Source organism: Trichomycterus rosablanca, chromosome 8 (genome assembly GCF_030014385.1).
Source record: "Trichomycterus rosablanca isolate fTriRos1 chromosome 8, fTriRos1.hap1, whole genome shotgun sequence".
Lineage (NCBI taxonomy): Eukaryota > Metazoa > Chordata > Actinopteri > Siluriformes > Trichomycteridae > Trichomycterus > Trichomycterus rosablanca.
In genome coordinates, this window is record NC_085995.1 from 5,302,312 (window position 1) to 5,325,067 (window position 22,756).

General features: G+C 37.3%; 1 protein-coding gene across 2 annotated transcripts; it reads right to left on the reverse strand.

The window, feature by feature from the left end:
* Window positions 1–5,081: 5,081 nt before the first annotated feature.
* On the reverse strand, window positions 5,082–20,333 carry aup1 (AUP1 lipid droplet regulating VLDL assembly factor). 2 transcript variants are annotated; one of them, XM_062999756.1, is made up of 12 exons: window positions 20,236–20,333; window positions 17,526–17,663; window positions 16,626–16,776; window positions 15,158–15,348; window positions 14,599–14,671; window positions 11,499–11,572; window positions 11,163–11,229; window positions 9,660–9,765; window positions 8,962–9,105; window positions 8,652–8,791; window positions 5,980–6,068; window positions 5,082–5,537 (listed from the first exon to the last, which is right to left on the reverse strand). In XM_062999756.1, exons 2-12 carry the CDS (start codon window positions 17,627–17,629, stop codon window positions 5,492–5,494), a joined length of 1,185 nt encoding a protein of 394 aa, XP_062855826.1. In that variant the 5' UTR covers window positions 17,630–17,663; window positions 20,236–20,333; the 3' UTR covers window positions 5,082–5,491. The 2 variants fall into 2 exon arrangements, with proteins under 2 accessions (XP_062855826.1, XP_062855825.1); XM_062999755.1 differs by having other exon boundaries at window positions 20,087–20,325.
* Window positions 20,334–22,756: the final 2,423 nt, after the last annotated feature.

Below are 22,756 nucleotides of genomic sequence, written 5' to 3' on the forward strand. Positions count from 1 at the left end.
ATGCATGACGCCTGTCAAGCGGCAAAGCGTAATACTATTGGCTGAAAGTGCTTTCACTGACCTGTGATTGGCAGATCAGCTCACAGCGCAGTTTTAAAATTGCTCCATGTATTTACCTCACCTGCGAGTCGCGAGTTTGTAACGGCAGCAGAATTTGATCAGCTCACGTGTTTGAATCGCGCGGCAAAAACACATTCAAAACAACGGCTGACTGGTCGAGCAGGTCTGGAACTAATTAGCATTTTTAGAAAAAAAAAGGTTAAAAAGGTGCCAAATTATGAGATATATAATAAAACAAAGTTTATTTTGTGCTCTTTATGAGGACTTCTTCATAAGAATTGAACCCAAGTCCTCAGGAGTTGAATTTTGCTGTGGCACCCACACCACCAGAGTATTATTACTTATATTATATAATATAAACCTACAAACGACTTCTTGGGAGAAAAAAAGTCTTTTACACGAGTCTCATTAAATGTAGAAATGATGCTGGTTTATTATTACCAATTACCATATAATTATTTACATTTTAGCATTTAGCAGACGCCCTTATCCAAAGTGACTTACATTACAGTATACAGTCTGAGCAATTGAGGGTTAAGGGCCTTGCTCAAGGGCCCAACAGCAGCAACCTGGCAGTGGTGGGGCTTGAACCAACGACCCTCTGATCACTGGACCAGTACTTTAACCACTAGGCTATACAGCCCATATATGGCCCATATATAGGGTGACCATATTTTGGTTTTTAAAAAAGAGGACGCCTGGTTCGGGGAAGAAGGTCGTTGGTGACACCATGGCAATGTGTATGGGGTAGAGGTTTAAATAGTTGACAAATGAGTCAATAACCATCCAGCTGTGTTACTGAACTTTAATAAATGTACAGCTGCTCTTTAACACGGGTCTTTATGGTCAGATAATCTTATTCCTTCACATTCAGCGTTAAGCCCTAAACAATAATAACAACAAATTAAAAAACAGTTGTCACCTATAAATAAAAATCCCTTTATTTTTTAGTTTCTTTGATGTATTGTACAATCGTATCAGCCGACTTAACAGGAGTGTTTTTAACTTTAATTTGATTCACTTTAATTTACTTGCTCCCATCAGTAGAAACCCAGCAGTAAGATGTGTCTTCTAGTGCTTGCTGAGCAATTTCCACAGAATGCAGGGCCATCACGGTGTTGACAAGAGCCTCTGTGTTAGTACGTGCATGTGAAAATCAGACTTATTTTAACAAAACAGATGCACTCCTAAAAAGACCTAAAAACAAACCAATGCAAAAACATACTCAAAAAGAGGACTTGTCCGGGAAAAAGAGGACGTATGGTCACCCTACCCATATATGTATCTTCCCCTCATGTAAACTCTGGTCTAGCCGCTCTAGCATTCATAACCAAAACAATATTTTAAATACATCATTGATCCCAATACTAAATAAGTAGGTATTGACTTAGCCGGGCCCTAGATATCACTTTGGACCCATGTCCTGTTATGGTGCTGTTCGGGGTTTCTCTGGATTCTCAGATCCCAGCTACAAAACAGCGTGTAATAGCCTTTAGTACCCTACTGGCCAGATGCGCCATTCTCCTGAGATGGAAACTTCCCTCTCCACCTACCCATAACTGGTGGCTCCAGGAGCTCTTGAGTAACATCAAACTGGAAAAGCTACGTGCTTTTGACACTATTAAGGAAAACTGTATTATTCCAGAATTGTTGTCCCTCACTTTTTTTTTTGTATGGGGTTGTTTTTGCTTTTTTGCAGTTTCTATTGTTGATTAAGTTTATTGTTAATCCGTCTTTTACTCTCTTGATGTCTCTGTATGTTTTGGTTTGATAAAAGAAAATCTCAGTAAAGAAAATGGTTAAAAAAAGTATTGACATTGAACAGAATCAACATTTACTCTAGTGCAGAAACTGTAATTCTCCTGGCCTTGGCATAGTTTTCATGCCCCTTGCTCTGCACAAGAGACCCAACCACATCATATTCTGTTTTGCAGCACAGCATACACAGTTTCCAAAGTTCATCATCACTTTTATGTTTTTCTATTACTTTATCCTGGTCAGGGTTGCAGGGGGGTGGCGGCTTTCCCGGAATCACAGGGCGCAATGCTGTCACACCCTGGACAGGACGCCAATCCATCATGGAGCTTCGGCCATCCCTTTATAGGCAATCACGTCTGTATGTAGCTGCCCATCTGTCAATTCAAAGTTGTTGGCAAAATAAAAAGCTTTAGCTGTTAGAAATTGAATTTACAATTCTGACAGCATACAAAACAACAACAAAAAACTGTATTGTTTTTTAATTATTTTAAGAAAAGTTCACAGGTTGTTGCATCACAAAAACACCACATGACTTCTGTAATGCACTAATAAATGACTCACCTACATGTGCCAGTTATGACATGTAGATGAAGATGAATTTATAAGCAGCTAGCAGTTGCAGGTCAATGGAGCACATTCACTAATTTCTGAATCACAGTTAGAAAGGATCAGTCTATCATATCACCTTGTATGACCCAGGTTAAAGTATTAAAAACTTCATGTGTATAAAATATGATAAAAGTATTGTAAATTACAGAACCTCAAGTCTAAGCACATTTCAAACCCATTTCAAAAACATTTTAATTTTATTGCTTTGAATCCATTTTATTAACTTAAAATAATTTAAATTTGAATGATTCATAATCAAACAAGATGTTTAAAAACTAAACAAGTGATTAAAGGGATTTTAGACTTTTCAGCCACTACAATGCATAATCATTAAAATAATTCAAAAAATTATTTCAAGAAAAAAGGCTAAAAATCACTGATAAATGCCTGTGACCTTTCATTCCTTAAATGGCAGTGAAATGAAAAACAGCATGCCTGTGGACAGATTTCACAACATGGATCATTGTCAAAAAAAACTAGCATCTATGAATGTTTGTAAAGTACTATGCACAGCAGAAGCCATATGTCATAAGCCATAGTTCTCTGCTCCCTGGCTCAAATGAAAAAAAAAAAAACTATTACACAGTTAAATTACCTTTACCATATTTGTGGAAATAAAGTATGTCGGGTTCTCCTGGCCAAAGAAGAAAAGGAGGTGATTATTACCAGCCTTAAGTTTAATAGTGTATCAATGCTCACAGTTCTGGTAACTTGAATTCTTAACTAAAACATTTATTTTAAATGGCAGCCCTTCATCCATTACAGTTTTTAAAAGTTTATTTGATTTATTTATTCATCATTAATGTAAATTTAATTACTTACATACTCAATCATAATTTAAATAATAACTTTATGAAAAAAATTGTTACTTTATACCATGGTATTCTGATACAAAAACATTCATATTGGGTATAAAATCAAAGCTAAAATGGTTGACAAATGAAATATAGAAGTTCAAAGCTTTAAACAGAATCTTGGTTTTAAATATGGATAAACAGTTGCAAAAATAGAAATAAAATGCTTATTGTGGATCACCTGGTGAGGCTGTGGATCTTAAGCAAATAACATACAGGTCCTTCTCAAAAAATTAGCATATTGTGATAAAGTTCATTATTTTCCATAATGTAATGATAAAAATTAAACTTTCATATATTTTTGATTCATTGCACACCAACTGAAATATTTCAGGTCTTTTATTGTTTTAATACTGATGATTTTGGCATACAGCTCATCTCAAAAAATTAGCATATCATGAAAAGGTTCTCTAAATGAGCTATTAACCTAATCATCTGAATCAACGAATTAACTCTAAACACCTGCAAAAGATTCCTGAGGCTTTTAAAAACTCCCAGCCTGGTTCATTACTCAAAACTGCAATCATGGGTAAGACTGCCGACCTGACTGCTGTCCAGAAGGCCATCATTGACACCCTCAAGCAAGAGGGTAAGACACAGAAAGAAATTTCTAAACGAATAGGCTGTTCCCAGAGTGCTGTATCAAGGCACCTCAGTGGGAAGTCTGTGGGAAGGAAAAAGTGTGGCAGAAAACGCTGCACAACGAGAAGAGGTGACCGGACCCTGAGGAAGATTGTGGAGAAGGGCTGATTCCAGACCTTGGGGGACCTGCGGAAGCAGTGGACTGAGTCTGGAGTAGAAACATCCAGAGCCACCGTGCACAGGCGTGTGCAGGAAATGGGCTACAGGTGCCGCATTCCCCAGGTCAAGCCACTTTTGAACCAGAAACAGCAGCACTGGACTGTTGCTCAGTGGTCCAAAGTACTGTTTTCGGATGAAAGCAAATTTTGCATGTCATTCGGAAATCAAGGTGCCACAGTCTGGAGGAAGACTGGGGAGAAGGAAATGCCAAAATGCCTGAAGTCCAGTGTCAAGTACCCACAGTCAGTGATGGTCTGGGGTGCCATGTCAGCTGCTGGTGTTGGTCCACTGTGTTTTATCAAGGGCAGGGTCAATGCAGCTAGCTATCAGGAGATTTTGGAGCACTTCATGCTTCCATCTGCTGAAAAGCTTTATGGAGATGAAGATTTCATTTTTCAGCACGACCTGGCACCTGCTCACAGTGCCAAAACCACTGGTGAATGGTTTACTGACCATGGTATTACTGTGCTCAATTGGCCTGCCAACTCTCCTGACCTGAACCCCATAGAGAATCTGTGGGATATTGTGAAGAGAAAGTTGAGAGACACAAGACCCAACACTCTGGATGAGCTTAAGGCCGCTATCGAAGCATCCTGGGCCTCCATAACACCTCAGCAGTGCCACAGGCTGATTGCCTCCATGCCACGCCGCATTGAAGCAGTCATTTCTGCAAAAGGATTCCCGACCAAGTATTGAGTGCATAACTGAACATAATTATTTGAAGGTTGACTTTTTTTGTATTAAAAACACTTTTCTTTTATTGGTCGGATGAAATATGCTAATTTTTTGAGATAGGAATTTTGGGTTTTCATGAGCTGTATGCCAAAATCATCAGTATTAAAACAATAAAAGACCTGAAATATTTCAGTTGGTGTGCAATGAATCTAAAATATATGAAAGTTTAATTTTTATCATTACATTATGGAAAATAATGAACTTTATCACAATATGCTAATTTTTTGAGAAGGACCTGTATTATAAAATAAAAACTGTCACACATTTAGAGGTCAAATTTGCATCAAAATGCTCTTTAATGTCTTTAAAAGAGGACACTGACTCAACACATATCCTTACAACACAACCCCATAGTTTTCATTTGATACCACACAATGTCAAGCTATTGCTTTCTAACTCTGAACTTTATAAAAATAATATAAGATGTTCCACTGGTACCAGGAGGGGGGTAGTACAAACTTTACCAAAATAAACTTTTTTTCAGAGCAGAGAAATAATTAAAAAGACATGCATGATTGCCATGCAAAGGGGTTAATAAAAATCCACTGAACTTATTCAAACCCTACTTTCTCTTCCCAACTTAAAACTCAATGCCGTGCTTTCTTTTCCTTTCTCTTCCCATAACAGCATGTGTGTGTCTGTTGTCTCCATAAACAAAACTTGAAAAACAACACTCATGAGTCTTCCTCTAGATTTAGTCCATGTTTCTCGATGTATCGTCTGTAATAAGAGAGAGGAAGGTGTTAGCGTAGGTGGCTAGAATGGTCCAGTTATACAGTTTATGCCTCCAAAACATTTTTGTTTACTGTCAATTTTTTACATGGTGGTGAGAAACCAATAATACTCATCCTCTCTAAAGCCTTTCCACTTTAGGGTAATTATAATGCAGTCATTGGTAACCTGCCAATCTGCATTGCTACATAAGTGCTACAGCCTGCTCACTACATGATAAAATATGGAGTCTTCATAATACTTTTAAACTGCAGAAACCGACATCTAGATGCATTTTGTACAGATTCTGCCTAAGACTAGTGCATCCTAAGATTAATTTACTCAGTGCAAAATGAGTAATTTAAGATAAATGACCAATTACTTTGTATATTACTTTATACAATAGCTTACAATATAAATATTTATTAGGTGTATCAGCTTCAGGACTTACCTTCTTGCATACTCGTACAAAGCCGCTTTTCTTTCCTGTAAAGACATGTGTCTGTGTTCTGGTGATTTCCCAAACGATTTGGCTGTTGGCTGTAGATTAAATGACAAAAGGAATGAATAAAATGCTCATTCAAACATGGACAAACTTGAACTTCAGCATGCAAGACATGACAAGCAAGTTAAGTGGACTATCAAGTCTTAGGTCATAGAAAAAACACTGTCTTTTGGTATCAGTCAAACTAGCTTAACCATACAGGTTTAATGTAATACCATTACAGTCAGCCCCAGAATAATTGCCATCACCTGAGTGCCATATACAACTAATGTCATGTTGAAAATATAGTCAAATGTCATGAGTGAAGTTAAATTGTTCAAAGAAAATAGATCTTTTTTTTTTTTTTTTTTTTTTAAACACCACCACACCACCCCTATTGTCCCCATACCTGCACCCTCCTTTCTCATTATACAATGTAACTAAAGTATGTTTTTATTTAGATTTTATGTCTAATTTGCTCCAATATTTAGAATCGCTTAATGAAATTACTGATTAAACAAATTTCTGAATCAGTGGCAGAGGAAGGAGTTCTTGATTTAGCCTGGCAAACTGATGCAAGATAAGAGAAACCAAGGCAAGCTAAATATGTAAAAATGTATGCACACAAGAACTTCTCAACTTTAGCTCATTTGTTAGAAGGGATGTGCCAAACCCATTTTGTTATTTCAGATACTTCAAATGAAGTGTATTTTTACCAATTATAACTCTGATCTTAATACTGGATAGGTGTTTTTCACCCCCACCCCAGTCTTTTTTTTTTTTTACCCTACTTTACATTCTTTATCCTGATTAAGGCATGACATAGTTCAGAGCTACTCAAACACTGGGCCTAATAAAGGAAGAAACTCTAGATATGACGGGATAGATATAAGATAGATATTGTGTTGGTATTTTCTTATTGCATGTACCGATGGTGTAGTTAAGTGCCAGTATCCAGACTGATACCAATAAATATGTATTTGATGCATTTCTCAAAATACTATTTCATAGAATAATTATATGCAAAAATTATAATTACATTTTACCACTGAAAAAACCTTGAGATTGGCAAGACAGCATGCTAGTTTTACATACAGGGGTTGGACAAAATAACTGAAACACCTGTCATTTTAGTGTGGGAGGTTTCATGGCTAAATTGGACCAGTCTGGTGGCCAATCTTCATTAATTGCACATTGCACCAGTAAGAGCAGAGTGTGAAGGTTCAATTAGCAGGGTAAGAGCACAGTTTTGCTCAAAATATTGCAATGCACACAACATTATGGGTGACATACCAGAGTTCAAAAGAGGACAAATTGTTGGTGCACGTCTTGCTGGCGCATCTGTGACCAAGACAGCAAGTCTTTGTGATGTATCAAGAGCCACGGTATCCAGGGTAATGTCAGCATACCACCAAGAAGGACAAACCACATCCAACAGGATTAACTGTGGACGCAAGAGGAAGCTGTCTGAAAGGGATGTTCGGGTGCTAACCCGGATTGTATCCAAAAAACATAAAACCACGGCTGCCCAAATCCCGGCAGAATTAAATGTGCACCTCGACTCTCCTGTTTCCACCAGAACTGTCCGTCGGGAGCTCCACAGGGTCAATATACACGGCCGGGCTGCTATAGCCAAACCTTTGGTCACTCGTGCCAATGCCAAACGTCGGTTTCAATGGTGCAAGGAGCGCAAATCTTGGGCTGTGGACAATGTGAAACATGTATTGTTCTCTGATGAGTCCACCTTTACTGTTTTCCCCACATCCGGGAGAGTTACGGTGTGGAGAAGCCCCAAAGAAGCGTACCACCCAGACTGTTGCATGCCCAGAGTGAAGCATGGGGGTGGATCAGTGATGGTTTGGGCTGCCATATCATGGCATTCCCTTGGCCCAATACTTGTGCTAGATGGGCGCGTCACTGCCAAGGACTACCGAACCATTCTGGAGGACCATGTGCATCCAATGGCAGTGCCGTGTATCAGGATGACAATGCACCAATACACACAGCAAGACTGGTGAAAGATTGGTTTAATGAACATGAAAGTGAAGTTGAACATCTCCCATGGCCTGCACAGTCACCAGATCTAAATATTATTGAGCCACTTTGGGGTGTTTTGGAGAAGCGAGTCAGGAAACGTTTTCCTCCACCAGCATCACGTAGTGACCTGGCCACTATCCTGCAAGAAGAATGGCTTAAAATCCCTCTGACCACTGTGCAGGACTTGTATATGTCATTTCCAAGATGAATTGACGCTGTATTGGCCGCAAAAGGAGGCCCTACACCATACTAATAAATTATTGTGGTCTAAAACCAGGTGTTTCAGTTATTTTGTCCAACCCCTGTAGAATTTAATACAGTAATACTTCAGAGGTGCAATTTTTTGCAGTTCTGGTTGTTTTATTTTTCTGATAATGAATGCAGGCTGAATGATGCCTTTAGGTAAGGCAAGTACTTTCCTTTGATGCTGGCACAATGTATTTGCATGTCAGGCACCAGCTGGACATTTGGGTGTGTCTGAGTGCACCTTTGTAGAGAATTTGTAAGGTAATGGTTGTTAGTAGTTCTTTACTGACAGTTTGGCATGTCAGGGGCCTATAGAATTAGTCAGGTTGTGAGTGAAGCACATCTATTACCCTTACCTCTAGAGTAGGTGGTGGGGAAGCAACAGGAGATTTGGTGGAGGTTGAGGGTCGGGATGGACCTGCTGCCGGCTCTGTGTGATACTGCTCGGTGCTCTCTAGCAGGTTGGTAATAGTTGTATCCACACAGTTTGTTTGCACTAAAAGCAGAATCATTTGGAGAATCAGAAAGATAAGTCTCTTTATCAACAACATACAATAAAAATGATGCCAGAAGAAAAATGTTAATATTAAGCATCCTAAGCATAGACAGAATGCTCCATTACAGTCGTGAGTTGTTTGAGTTTGAGGAATACAAAAGTTGTCTTACACAAGTCTCTGGTTATAACACTGAGAGGTACGTCAGGAAGGACATCCTTCACTTGAAGTGCCATGCGCATCACTCTAGGGTCTTCTGCTCCTACATTTGAGCTCAGGAAACCATGTGCCACAGTACGAGGTCTGGCACCCAAATCTACTCAGACAGATAGATGTGAAATGTTAGAAAGATTTTTTTCCTTCTCAGTACATTATATGGCAAAAAGTATAAAGATGTTTCAACCACACCCATTGTGAACAACAGTTGTGTAAAATCAATTACAATTTCCAATTTAATTTTGTGGCAACAGTTTGGAGAAAGCCCTTTTGGTCCACAGACTAAGGTCCTCATGGTTTGATGAGTTTGATGTGGAGGACCCCAGTATTCTGAACAAAGCCCTGACCTCATCCTCACTGAGCACATTAAGTAGGATCACTGACTGCCTAGCAGACCGGTAATTTGTGAGTATTTAACATTGTTTTGGCAGTTGCATTTGCACTTTTCAAGTCATGAGTGATACAGCAGGATTTTGTATTCAGGCTATTATGTCTGGTTGGTATTATGGAGTATCTACTACACTATGATCACTGAGCTGTGTAATAGGAGTAGCACAGTGACACATGTAAAGTGTATTAAGCTTTAACATGGTCATTAGATTATATCACAGAAAACTGTACTATCCAGTTTCTCAGCACTGATACTGTACTTACCCCGGTGAATGGTGTGGGAAACTGTGTGCCGTTTCCTTTTGATGTGTTCAGCTTTGTCTGCCTTGGTGATCTGGGTTGAGACAACACCCAGCTCAGTGGCCAGAAGCTAAAGAACGTAACAATAGATATAACGAGATCAAACACACAAATAATTTCATTTAAAGCAATTCAGCATGTAGTGGACATTGATGTGTGTACAGTTCAGCAAATGGTTCTGGTAACCCGGTCATGACATGAAAAAAGAACTGGGTGTTTATTCTGGTTTATTCTTTTTTTAAATGGTTTAAACATTCTGGATGACTGACTTTGATGCAACAGTTTGTTGTCTGAGTGAATAAACAAAACCCGGATGTTTTAAAAACCATTTGACCTGAATTTTGGTGAATACAGTATAAAGACAAAATATTGAATGCATTAAAATCAAGTTTAATCAATCTTATATTGCACTTCATTATGCCTGAACTGTTCCAGACCATCTTAGCATCTGCGCTCTCGTTCTACAAAGTTCACATGCAGAAGACATACATGGTAGGTTATGTTGTTTCCAAGTACCCCTGTGTGCATTACCCATTCATTTGGCTCTAACACACCCCCATACCATGACACCCCCATACACGGCTTTTAAACTACTTCTTGGCAACAAACTATTCTTTTCCTCTTTAGCCCTGAGAACACTGTCCAAAGTTACTACTTGGCATCAAACCATCTCAAGTAAGTCCTGGGAAAACAGTGACGTTTCAGGATGTTAATAAAAAAGGGCTTCTGTTTTGTGTAGTGGAGTCTTAAGTTGTATTAGTTGATACAGCAACAACCTGTGTTTACTGACAAGAGCTTGTCACAGTAATGCTGAGCAGATGTAAACAAAGTTTTTAAATGGTTAGAAAACAGTGAAAGTTCACCCAGTTTTTCACTGCCCCTATCATAATGCTGCCCATTTTGAATGTATTGCAGACTTTTAATTAGTAATTAGAGTATATTTATAAAAATGAATATAGTTGAAGCTTTTTAAGGTGAAAGTGATAAAACAGCTTCTCTTGTTGCCACTTTAAATCTAATTCATGTAAAACAATTAACAAAGCTCTGCTTTCTGTTTATATTTGTATTTTACTTACTTTCAGAATTGGCTTAATATTTTTTCTTAGAACAGTTTACTTTAATTCTACAGGATAACTTGGCTTGTATATGTACACATTAATTGCTCTGCTGGGATTTCAGTATATTCTATATACCCACTGAGCACTTTATTAAGTACAGCTATTGGTACATACATTCACTGATTAATTTATAAGCTACACCCAATATGCAGATCTATTTGTGAGTATACATTTATTGACTACAGCCCATCTGTCCAGATGTATACTAGTCAATGGGCTACAGTCAGTAATTGTATATCCACAAAGTTCATCTGTGCGGTAGGTGTATCTTATACAATATTCAATGAATATATATAACAGACAGGAGTATCTAATAAAATGCTCAGTAAGTGTACATTTATGATCATACCTCCTGTACTTTGTTGGCAAATTCTTGATCTGATTCTCCATCCTGTCTTTGCACTGGAGGAAGCCACCTAATTGTATTTAAGCAGAGAATAGAAAATAAAATAAAAAAGGACGATGACAGAAACGACCCAAAAAAATGATTACTTAATCGGTAATAATGGTATAAAATAAACAAGTTTAAATAATATTGGAATGATAGTTTAATTATTTATTTATTCAAATGCTGTATTATTAATAATTTAAATGTGTATCAGGGTGAAGTCATATTAATAGCATATGAATACAAATGGGAAACAATAAATTAAAAATTTTTTAAAAAGAGAGCAGTATTTAGTACCTTACTTGATACACTGTGAAAGGGACAAAAAACGCCCACAGCAATTCAGTCAGCCATGAAGTCTCTGGTACATTCTAAACAAAAAGAAAAAAAGAAAGAAAAAAAAATGAGCACCAGTGAATTCCACTGTATTTTTGCTAGACAGCTGGGTATCTCCACCTCTCCCACCTCTCCCACTATCACTCGGTGCCGTGTAACTTGTGTGCTTGAAGGGCAAAAAAGTACACAATTTTCCTCTAACCTCAAACACAAAGTTGATCAGCTAAAACAGGTTTGCTGTTTAAAGTTTTGTACCACTTTTTATTTTTTGTATCTAGCTAAAGTTTTTCAAAAGGAAGGAACGCTTCTGGCTACAAATCTTACCTTACTTGTTATGACTGGCAAATAGTTCTTACTTACAAGCTTAAAACTTGGTGCAACAACCTTAAACATAAATTAAAGTCTTCTTGTTTGTACCAATCCACAGAAAAATTATCTTCATAATTACACATGATTTCTTTGTGGGCAGAAATAAATCTTGGACTTAAGAAAAAAGGAAACACAACATATGTTTGATTTATACTGCAGAGTTAGATCTAAGAGTCCTCAAGGAATGTTTTGCGTATTAATGCTTTGATAATAAGGTAAAAAAATATGTGTTAGCATTTTAACTGTTTTTAAACAGTACAAAGAGAAGATATTTAAGATTCTACTTCAAGATAATCATCAAGTTTATTGGTAAAACAGGTGGTTATGTACTGGTGTAAAAACCCTGATGCATATTTTCTGATGTGAGGAGCTCAGCAACTGATCCAGTGACCTTCTCCAACACTCACAGCATTACACCCTGTCACTTATCATCAACTGAGTCTGAATCCTTCTATAAATAACCTTGTAATCAGGCAGGCACGTAGACAAAAATGCCTTTGTATGAATGCTGTTGGGAAAGCGAATGAATGGAACCTATTTGCTACTTTTTAGATGCATGTTTTAGAACAGAGATTATAAAATACGTTTATATGTTGCACAAATGGCTGTCATAAAGTTTCTCACAGGAACTACAAGATCACTTTACTTGATTCTCTGGTTGTCACCTGTCAATTAACTTAAGTAATGTAAGCTTATGATGGAATTTGCAGGTTTGTTTGTTAGTGTGTGTCCTGTGGATTATTTCTGCAAAAATATGCTACCATTCTTTTAAAAGGAAATAAAAAACAAGCAATTCTATATTACAAAATGTGTTTGTGTGTGTGTATATGTATGTTAGATATGCTCAAAATGCCCCCCCATATACTGATGTAAAATTATAAACAAACACACTCCACTAACTAGCTGTGCACAATGTTAGGATCCATCAGTGTTTCCATCAGCTGTTGACATGGCAGAAATGTTTTAGACTCACCCAGTGTTCAATTCATGGCTACAGCCTTCGTACATAACATTTCCACATCTTAGCTCATTGGGTGTTTTCTTTTTCAATCACCAAGCAACAAAGCATTTTACTAAGACTTTCATGTAGTAGGCATTAATTATCAATTTATCATGAATGTTAATAATACATTTTTTACATCCATTAGCTGATGTGCATCAAAACCTCTCCTGGAAAACTAGTTTTAAACAAACACTCTAATTCCATGTTTATTACTGTTGTTCTATTCATGATGAAGACACTTCATGAAGAGGATGTACAGACTTCAAACCTGACAAAATGAATTTACAGCCAAATATAAGAGTAACAGTTTTTTTCCTCTCTTTTAATCTTTTTACTACACATCAACTTGAGCTAAGCTTCAAACATTCAAACCATTTTCAGAATTATATTTTGTTCATTTTTTTGTGTTTAACAGAATGAATCAAATCTGCCAGTCAAAGCTAAAATGTTGACAAATAGTAAGGATTTGACATTTTAAAGTCCAGTCTACTAAGGCAATACTGGAAGGTAAATAATTCTGCTAGGAAATTCGTCTGGAAGTCAGATGTAATCCAGAAACCACCATATATAAAAAGGTCTGCTATAAATTAGGGAAATGTGGAGATTTTACATTCCTAGTTTGGTTGATGCGCTGCTGCCGCCTTGTGGACGCCACAAACCTCTGCAGCAGTGTTTGGGGTTACACCCACGCATTTCTGTATTGGACGCCTGACCGTTTGCACGTTAAATTATGAGCTTGTTGTGATCAGAATTAACAAGGGTGGGTAGAAATACATATCAGTAACCCCTTTTTATTTACTAAAAGGTGCACTGCTCAATAATTCCATTGTTCTTACAAAAAGTAAAGTAATCTGAAAATGTATGGAGAACACAATGTCACAAAACCGTCAACACAACTTGATTACAGTAAGTGTACCAAGACTGTAAAGGTGCTCAAGTGTCACAACGGTAACATACACTAGCCCATTTCCACCAACATCCAGGATGGTCTACATCTTAAAATGGCCAAACAGCCTAGCCATTGAGAGGTGCACTTCTTAGTGTGCACTCAGTGCCAGTTCCAGGCCTAAATAAAGATAGGAGGGTTATGAAAGGAAGGGCATCCGGCATAAAACCTAAGCCAACTCAGGTATGCGGGTGACCTCTAAATATATGAGCAGCTTCTAAAAAAAGACTGTAAATTAAATGTTGGGCTGGCTAGTTTACATGCATTGTTTTAATCATATAAGAGGCTTTTACCCAACCACAATCTATACAGCTCACAAATGGATGGCATCTTATAACACTAAGGCTGCTGTAACGGCTATGCTTTATAAGCATCAGCGCCTAAATTTATCTACAAACACATTTAAATGGCTAATGATTACTAATTTATGGTTTTTGCTTAGAAAAGCCCCAGGCCCACAAACTGAGCACTGTTTAAAGAATTTAAATGGTTTTAATTGTGGCAATTCTGCAGTGGTACCGAAGTACATTTGAAAAGACAAAATGTTAGAATTATTTTAATTTCTGCTCCTTTTAAATGGGTTTCTGTATAATCCTGTGTCATAATTTTTTATATGAATATTCAAATGAGACATTCTGCATTTGAACAGCCTCCAACTTTAAAAGCTACTTATCATAAAATTCACAGCACATACAAAGCACAATGTCTAAATCTCGTTTCCTAATCAACAAGATAATAATTACCACAGCTATGAACGGCCTCTTCACCATCAAGGCCACAGGTTGTACAGAGTCCGCCACAGAAAAAGGCCAGGAGCTGAAATGTGGAAGTGAGATTATTATTATAGTAAAGTAAATGATGCTATTAAATTATATAAAAAATTATACTATGAGTCTAACTAATTTTTTTGTTTGTGGGGATGCTTAATGACATTGAGCTCACAGAGACTGTAATGGGTGCAAAGTCACATTAGTGTACCATCACAGCTTATGGACGGCTTTAGGGAAGCTTACTCAGGACCTGGCCAGTGTCCCAGGACAGCTCTGCATCTTATCACCTGAATGCTTACAGCAAGAAAGTTCTCTATACATCTTATCACACAAGTTATTGGTATCAGCTGGCCACAAAATCAGACATGGCAATCTGTGTCAGTGGCTTCACAGAGATTTTTAAAGACTAATGTATCCTTTTCCACTTCTTCGGTACAGAATCAAGGCCTCGGGTGTAGCATTCAGCAAACAAATTTTCCTGGTACTGGTAATAACTACCAACATCTTGGTATCATGACAAATCTCCCCTCACCTGAACTTCAGCAGACCAGCACGTCCGTTGGTGGTGTCTTCCTCTGGAAAGAGCAGTATAGGCAGTGCTCCAGGAACTGAGCAATAGCTACGCAAGGTCTGTGCCAGCTCAGCTCTGCTGCCTGCCACAGTTCCCAGCTCCATAAAACCCCGTGCCCAACACACAAACCCTGAAGGGCCCTCCAACAGAGGCTATAAAATGAGAGATTGTATTGTTTTATTGTGAGATCAAATACAACACAATGAATCAAATAGGTTTATTTTGAGCTACACAGAAGTGCACATGAACTTGTGCTCTGAATCACTGCATTACACCTGTCTGAACCAATTTTCAGGTAGAGAGCAAAATACATGGTTGAATTAATTATGGCAGGTTACTCAGGACCAAAAGCAAAAGATTTTTTTAATCCAATGTGTCCAAAATGTGAAAAAAAACACAGCTGCAGTTTATTGTGAAAAATCCAATAACAAACGTGGTCTGAACAATACGTTTTTAAAGGGTAGCACAATACATGAATCAGGAGAGGAATGCTTGACCAGTCTGAATCCATTCTCAGAAATTTCAATAATTCAAGCTTTCATTAAGCAAGCAAATCTTGCTGCAGTTTTTCTAGGAACATTGCTGCAGAGAGTTTAGAGCCTCACAATTTGAAAGACAAATAAGAGAGAATCCATGAATTTTAGTGCCAACAGTACCTCCACAGTCAGAATTTCCATCTTGGTCTTCCTAAAAATATCAGTTTTGTCTCTGGTGTAATTAAAACAGTAGTTGGGATGAAAGTTCCCCTGTGAGTGTCCACACTCAGGTGTTTCTCTCCTCAGTATGGCTAGCGCATGCCCGCTCTCCAATATTTAAAATATTTAAGAACTAAGACCACAGATTGCACTTGGCACGGCCTGGGTCTCCAATCTGTTGTGAGCCAAGAAACCTTTTACAGAGCAGCTAAGCCTTGTCGATCACACATTTCCTGGCAATGTTTCCTTGGAGTAATGCTGGCTGAGCAGCAGAAAATACAGTATGTGCATCCATTAGATGGGGTGCCTCTAAGTAGCATACTACCATACTAAATATGTGTAAAAACAGTGTGACCACTGGTAGGGTATGAGTTTCCTATGCTATTTAGTGGAGATTAATCTAGTGTGTGTAAAAATACCACATACCACACAATAATGAAAATAACACATTTGATAGGCTAGGTTTGTGGCTCTGTTAAGATTCATGAGTTCAAACACTCCGCATTTGGTGTGCTAGCACATTAAGACCCAAGCACCCATTATCATTCCAAGTTGCAATCGTATATTTTCGGCAAAGTTTTCAGAGCACCCACAATAAATGTATGAAATATGACCCTTTTTTTTTTTTTTTTTTTTTTTTTAAAAGAAATATGTTTTATCATTCACAAAAAAATAGCAAATACAAAATCTGCATTGTGTTGCAGAAATGTTTTAGGTATTGAGAGTAGACTTACAGTGTTGCAGGAGGTAAGGAGGTTGATAATGTTGTGGTCAAACTGAGTGACGTGATTGCTAACATACAGCTTGACATTTTTGTCCTTTGAGCGCTGGTTGTTCTGCTTCACATGCAGCCCCAACACAGAGCACATGACTCGAACTATAAATCTGAAAACAAAGAGGAAAGAAAGACAAGTGTTTAGTACAATGATAACAGCAGTAAGAGCAATTAATAACGTAATTTAAACCATTTTAATATGAAGCTAAAAATAAGTACAAAAAAAATTATTCTATGAGCAGTGCAAACTGGGCTGAAATGTCCTGTACCACCAGCCCTAAACATATAACAGACCAACATAAACTCTAATGCCTCAGTGACCGCAGAACTTCATATACACTATAAGGACGAAGGTACTGGGACACCCTTTCTAGTTTTTGAATTAATGTGTTTTAGTCACAACTATTGCTAACAGGTGTAATAAATCAAATATATAAAAAAACTATGTGTTTCTAACTTTGCACCAACAGTCTAGGGAAGGCCCTTTTCTGTCCCTGTGCACAAAGCAAGTATATTAAGACAAACACCAGCCTTACTAAACTGCTCTGGAATAAACTGGAACATCAACCAAGGCTTTCTTGAACATCATCAGTGCCTAGTCATACAAACGCTCTTTTGAGTCAATGGGCACAAATTCCCACAGGCAACACTTCAAAGTCTTGTGAGAAGCTTTCTCAGAAGCTGAAAAGATCACATAGAGGTCACTCTATTTTAATACCATTTGTTTTTCAAATGAGATGTACAACAAGCTCATGGTCAGGTATCCAAAAACTTTTGGCCATATACTGTATCTTTCTGAGATCTGGCACCAAACCTCAAAATTCAGTTACAACAATTTTCTGAATAAAAAGCTACTTACCTTCTTACAAAACTGTCAGGAAGTGCACAGCTTACTAGAAATACATGGACACCAATAAATATTCGGAGCAACACTAAACAAAGGCCGACTGGGAAGTACAGCATAAGCAGGAGTAGGATCAGACCATCACTTGGCAATCTGAAAAGACAAGACAATTTAGTAAATAAAAAGGAATGCAGATTCAGAGTTACATATTATGGACATCACGTCTGAAAACGAATCAGTGTGAAACGAAATTATACTGCAGGTGAGCCAGTTAGAAGACATTGCCAGGTTCTTGAGCAAGGCACTTAAAACAGGAACAGCAGGTACTGATCTAGTCTGGATGTCAGGTTTGATTCCACTTTGCTCTGTTTAAAGCTGCTGTATGTAACTTTTGGACGATTACAAAACATAAGTGACAGAAATAGGTTCCAGATAGAAACTTGCCTAAGAAGACTTTGTAACATACTTATGCGGCACAGATGATTCTGCTGACTGCAATTTGCAGTGTGTGCATAAGGTTGAGGGCCAGTGATAGCTCAGTGGTTAAGGTACTGGGCTAGTAAACAGAAGGTTGCCGGTTCAAGCCTCGCCACCACCAAGTTGCCACTGTTGGGTCCCTGAGCAAGGCCCTTAACCCTCAATTGCTCATTGTGTAAATGCTGAAAATGTAAATGTATCAGGCCATAATGGGCTTTATTAACATGTGCCGGCTTGCCTGTTTACGCAACTGATATAAAATATATAACCAAAAAGGTCACTTCTGATTCGTCTAAATGTAATGCAAACTAGACACTTTTTTTCCATGTTTCATTTTTTTGGCTTATTACTCATCATATAACAGTTGTATCAATTGTTCTTTATATTTTTAGGTCATCCTTCAACTAGTTTTAAACATGTTTAAATTATATTTGAAAATTGTTTAGAAACTTTAAGAGGTTCTACCCAACAAAAGGACAGCATCTTAATTTCTGACTAGGATAAAAGAAAAATGGCCCTCAACTGGAAATTTCTATTAGGAAAGTTGATACGATCTTCACAAACCAGAGCTGGGCATATGACATAACATGTTTGCTCAAATCCCCAACAACAATAAAGTTGGTAATCTACTTTTGAATAAGAATACTGTACTATTTACCCTAGTTTAATGAACATAAAGACCCGTAATTGGTTGTATAACATGTGGATCTATACAGTGGATTTCTATTCATGACCTTTTGGTGCTTAGACAGACCAAACAAAAAAAAGCTTTTATAAAGGCTCAATACTTTTCCATGATGTATTACCAGCAGTGTTGAATGTCAATTGTATCAATCAAAATAAACGAAATAAATATCTGGACACATTTAAAGCCATGAGATGTTTGTTTGTTTATTAGGATTTTAACATCATGTTTTACACTTTGGTTACATCCATGACAGGAACGGTAGTTACTCATTACACAAGGTTTATCAGTTCACAAGGTTATATCAAACACAGTCAAGGACAATTTAGTATCTCTAATTTACCTCACTTGCACGTCTTTGGACTGTGGGAGGAAACCGGAGCACCCGGAGTAAAAACACGCAGACACGGTGAGAACATGTGATAGCTTAGTGGTTTAGGTACTGGACTAGTAAACAGAAGGTTGCCGGTTCAAGCCCCGCCACCACCAAGTTGCCACTGTTGGGTCCCTGAGCAAGACCCGTAACCCTCAATTGCTCATTGTGTAAGTCGCTTTGGATAAAAGCGTCTGCTAAATGCTGAAAATGTAAATGTAAATGAAAATGAGAACATGCAAACTCCACACAGAAAGGACCCGGACCGGCCCACCTGGGGATCGAACCCAGGACCTTCTTGCTGTGAGGCGACAGTGCTACCCACTTAGCCATGAGATGCCATTAGGGATTGCAATTTTTAAATAATTTCCAGGTCACTGGCTGGAGGATGTAGGAGCTAGGTGTTAAGGTGGCCACAGTAAGTGATTTGGGATGCACCCAATGTGACTGGCAGTTCAGAAGTAAACACAACAAGAAGTCTGGCCTTGACATGTGCATTTCAGCTACTGTTTTCTTAGGAATATGATGCCATTGGCTTGATTAGGTTGTTTTAATAAATATATATTATTGTGTCCTCCTGATATTTCGACATAATTGGTTATAGTACAAGCAGCCAAAATATTCACCAGTGCTCCTTTAGATAACAAAAACGAAAGTGGATGAATGCTTGTTTCCCCCCTACTTACTAAACAATGCTAAAGATTAGCATTACTTTACTACAAGACATTTAACAACTAGTTTTGCAGGTAGTGAACTAAGTTATGTGCTCACTACCAAGAGGACCTAAACTTAGCATTGCTAACTATATTGAAACTAGGACATGTTAGCTATCTGGCTGTAGCAATATCTATCTGCTGATTAGACCCGTTATCTATAAGTTGACTAGTTTACCACAACCATATGCTAACTTTTAAATGACCTTAGCATGCTCGCAGTTCACTCCTGCATATTCTTTACTCAAAGCTAACTAGCTTCATGCTAACACAGTTAGCTAACCAGCTAATGCCGAACACTAGCGTTAATAGTAAATGTGACTCTTACCGCTGGAAATCAAACATCTGCTCTATTCCCCGCGTTTCCATTATCAAACTCTTATGTGCGTTTCACTCAATATGTGCTGATTATATTGCTGCATGCTATTCTTCACCCTGTTACAACTCAGTATATTCTCACACTAGCCTGTTATTTACCAGCAATACGTCTGTCGCCATGATGAAATTTTGCTATAGGAAAGGAGTCCCGAGAATCGCTTCCAAACACCGATCTCAGATCAGCGCTACGTCAGCAACTCTAATGATCACGCACTGCAGGTGAAAGTGTAGACTGATTCCAGATCAGCATGAGGCGGGAAACTCAGACAGGCTGTGAAGGTACAGCTCAGGCTTTCTAACGCACAGCTTTCTTTTTAAACACTGACTTCTAGCTGCATGGAGGGGTTTAACAAGAGTCCATTAAAGGGGAACAGCAATATTAGGGTCCTCTGTAATACCACAAAGGTTATAAAATGCAACTAAATTTTTTAAATCAAAACATTTGAGCGAAAAAGCAAAAATAATTGGAACAGTAACTTCTTTTTCCTTTAAGGCAGCCTCAAAGCACATGTAAAGCTCTGTCGACAGTGAACAGTTACGTGTGTGTTCCAGCAGCTTTTAATTTATTGTCTTGAATAAAGTTTAAGTTACTGTTTTAAGTTATTCCCAACAAAGACAGGAAACCACTGTTGGTTGCAACCAAACTAGCCTTATTTACAGATCATTAGCACAGAAAAGTCCCCACAAAGTTGACACAACGTTAAGTGACATTATATAACAGTTCTGGACAACCAAAATAATAATTAAAGTATTAAAGTTGCTGTTTGTAGGTTTATAATTTTTTGCTAATGTCACTAAAAAGCCCCCTTATAATAATAATAATAATAATAATAATAATAATAATAATAATAATATTTTTTTTTTATACAATTAGTAAACTACCTAAAAGATTAATGGACAAAATGTTATTATGACTTTTTAGTGTGTTATTTAATTTTTTCTCAAAAATAATTATAATATTATGTATTATATAATTTATGTTATTATATTATAATAATTTTATATAATATTTTTTTCTGTTATTACAATAAAAAAAGCTCTTTTCTCTGCGGTATATATATATACTGTATATATATATATATATATATATATATATATATATATATATATATATATATATACAGTATATATATATATATATATATATATATATATATATAAAGGCGGCAGAATGTAAAATGTGGACTTTTAATTTCAGTTTATTTGTTTTATATTTCACATTTTTTTTTCCAAATTTTGCCTTTTCAACTTTTGGATAATTTAAGATAAAAACAAGTGAAATTTCCAATCTCATAACTGAACTAGTAAAATAAAACTGGATAAAACTATAATAAAAATTCAATTATTTGATTTAATTATCTTTTTTATTTCACTTCATTTTTCTCAGTGTACTTTTTGATGACTATTTTTACAGTGACAGTTTACACACTAGAGGGCACAATTACCCATAAAATTTGTGGCAGCATTTACTGGTAAAAATATAACACAATGATAAGACGAATAAAATAAATTAATGTTTTTTTAATATAACATATCTTGCACAGAATTGGTAAAATCAGTAAAAAAGTGCAATAAGTTACAGTAAAGAAACAATATATAACAATGTTGTATACTTGGTAGCTTATAGTAAAAAGATTTTTGTGGTCTACATTAAAGCCTTTAATAAAAAAACTAAATATTTTATCACTGGATTTAGTATCAGAAAGCATATTGTCCAGAGTCTATCCCAGGAACACTGGCTGTAAGTTAAAAACTTGTGGACAGGGCACCAGTCCATCGCAGGGCAACAGACACTTCTTTATTTACTATCTGGAAGTAAGAACAGAATTTAACAAGGCCTTTCTTAACTCTTTACTATTTATAAGAGTAACTCCCAGCTGAAGTCCATCTCATTTCCTCTTACACTGATGAATAACAGTGGTCCTCGTTCAGTGCAGTGCATTTGCCTCCAGCTGCATCGCCCCAATATGTCTCTGCAGCAAGAGATTGAATCTGCCCCATTCATTAGCCTAAGTGGATGAGCCTCCCTAATAGATGCTCCCCTTCCCCTCAATAATTGCTGTTGATTGGCGCAAATTAGACCCTAGTTGCCAGACGAGTGATTCTCGACGACGATAATCCGATTTCCAACTCAAACTAATAGGATTTTAACTCCAGCTTGGCCTAATGTCCGTCTGTAAGGCCTGGCCCAGCTCTGCTCAGGCCAACACTGATCTTCTGCCCTTCTGCTTCTCTTGCTCGCCTGTTGGACAGGATGGGAAACCTGCTGAGTCTGAGCTCTCAGGTGGACATACATTTATTTACACATGATGCAGCTGAGAGAGAGATTTGTTTTTGAAAAGCTAAAAGCTATTGGACAGTGGTAGAGAGGACCATCATTTTATCTGGTATATGGAACATATATAGTACTGTGCTTGTATCCATCATGTTGAATGCACTAAAACCCAAGATTAGAATACATTGTGCACTCAGCATTGTCATTATGGATTCTGAATTCTGTAAATACAGTGGCTCAATGGTTAGGGCTCTTAGCTATTGATCAGAAAGTTAAAGATTACTGCCACTGTTTTGTTTTTGAGCAAGGCCCTTAATCCTTAACCCTGGTAAAGTTTTCAGGAAG

What these genes read in the sequence shown, in the direction of transcription:
- aup1 (XM_062999755.1), bottom strand. Translation starts at nt 20,127, where the DNA reads ATGGAAACGCGGGGAATAGAGCAGATGTTTGATTTCCAGCG. An exon ending in CCTGACAGTTTTGTAAGAAG is followed by an intron (nt 16,777 to 17,525) that starts GTAAGTAGCTTT and finishes CTTTGTTTTCAG; the next exon opens with ATTTATAGTTCGAGTCATGT. An exon ending in CCCCACCACCTACTCTAGAG is followed by an intron (nt 6,069 to 8,651) that starts GTAAGGGTAATA and finishes TTTAATCTACAG; the next exon opens with CCAACAGCCAAATCGTTTGG.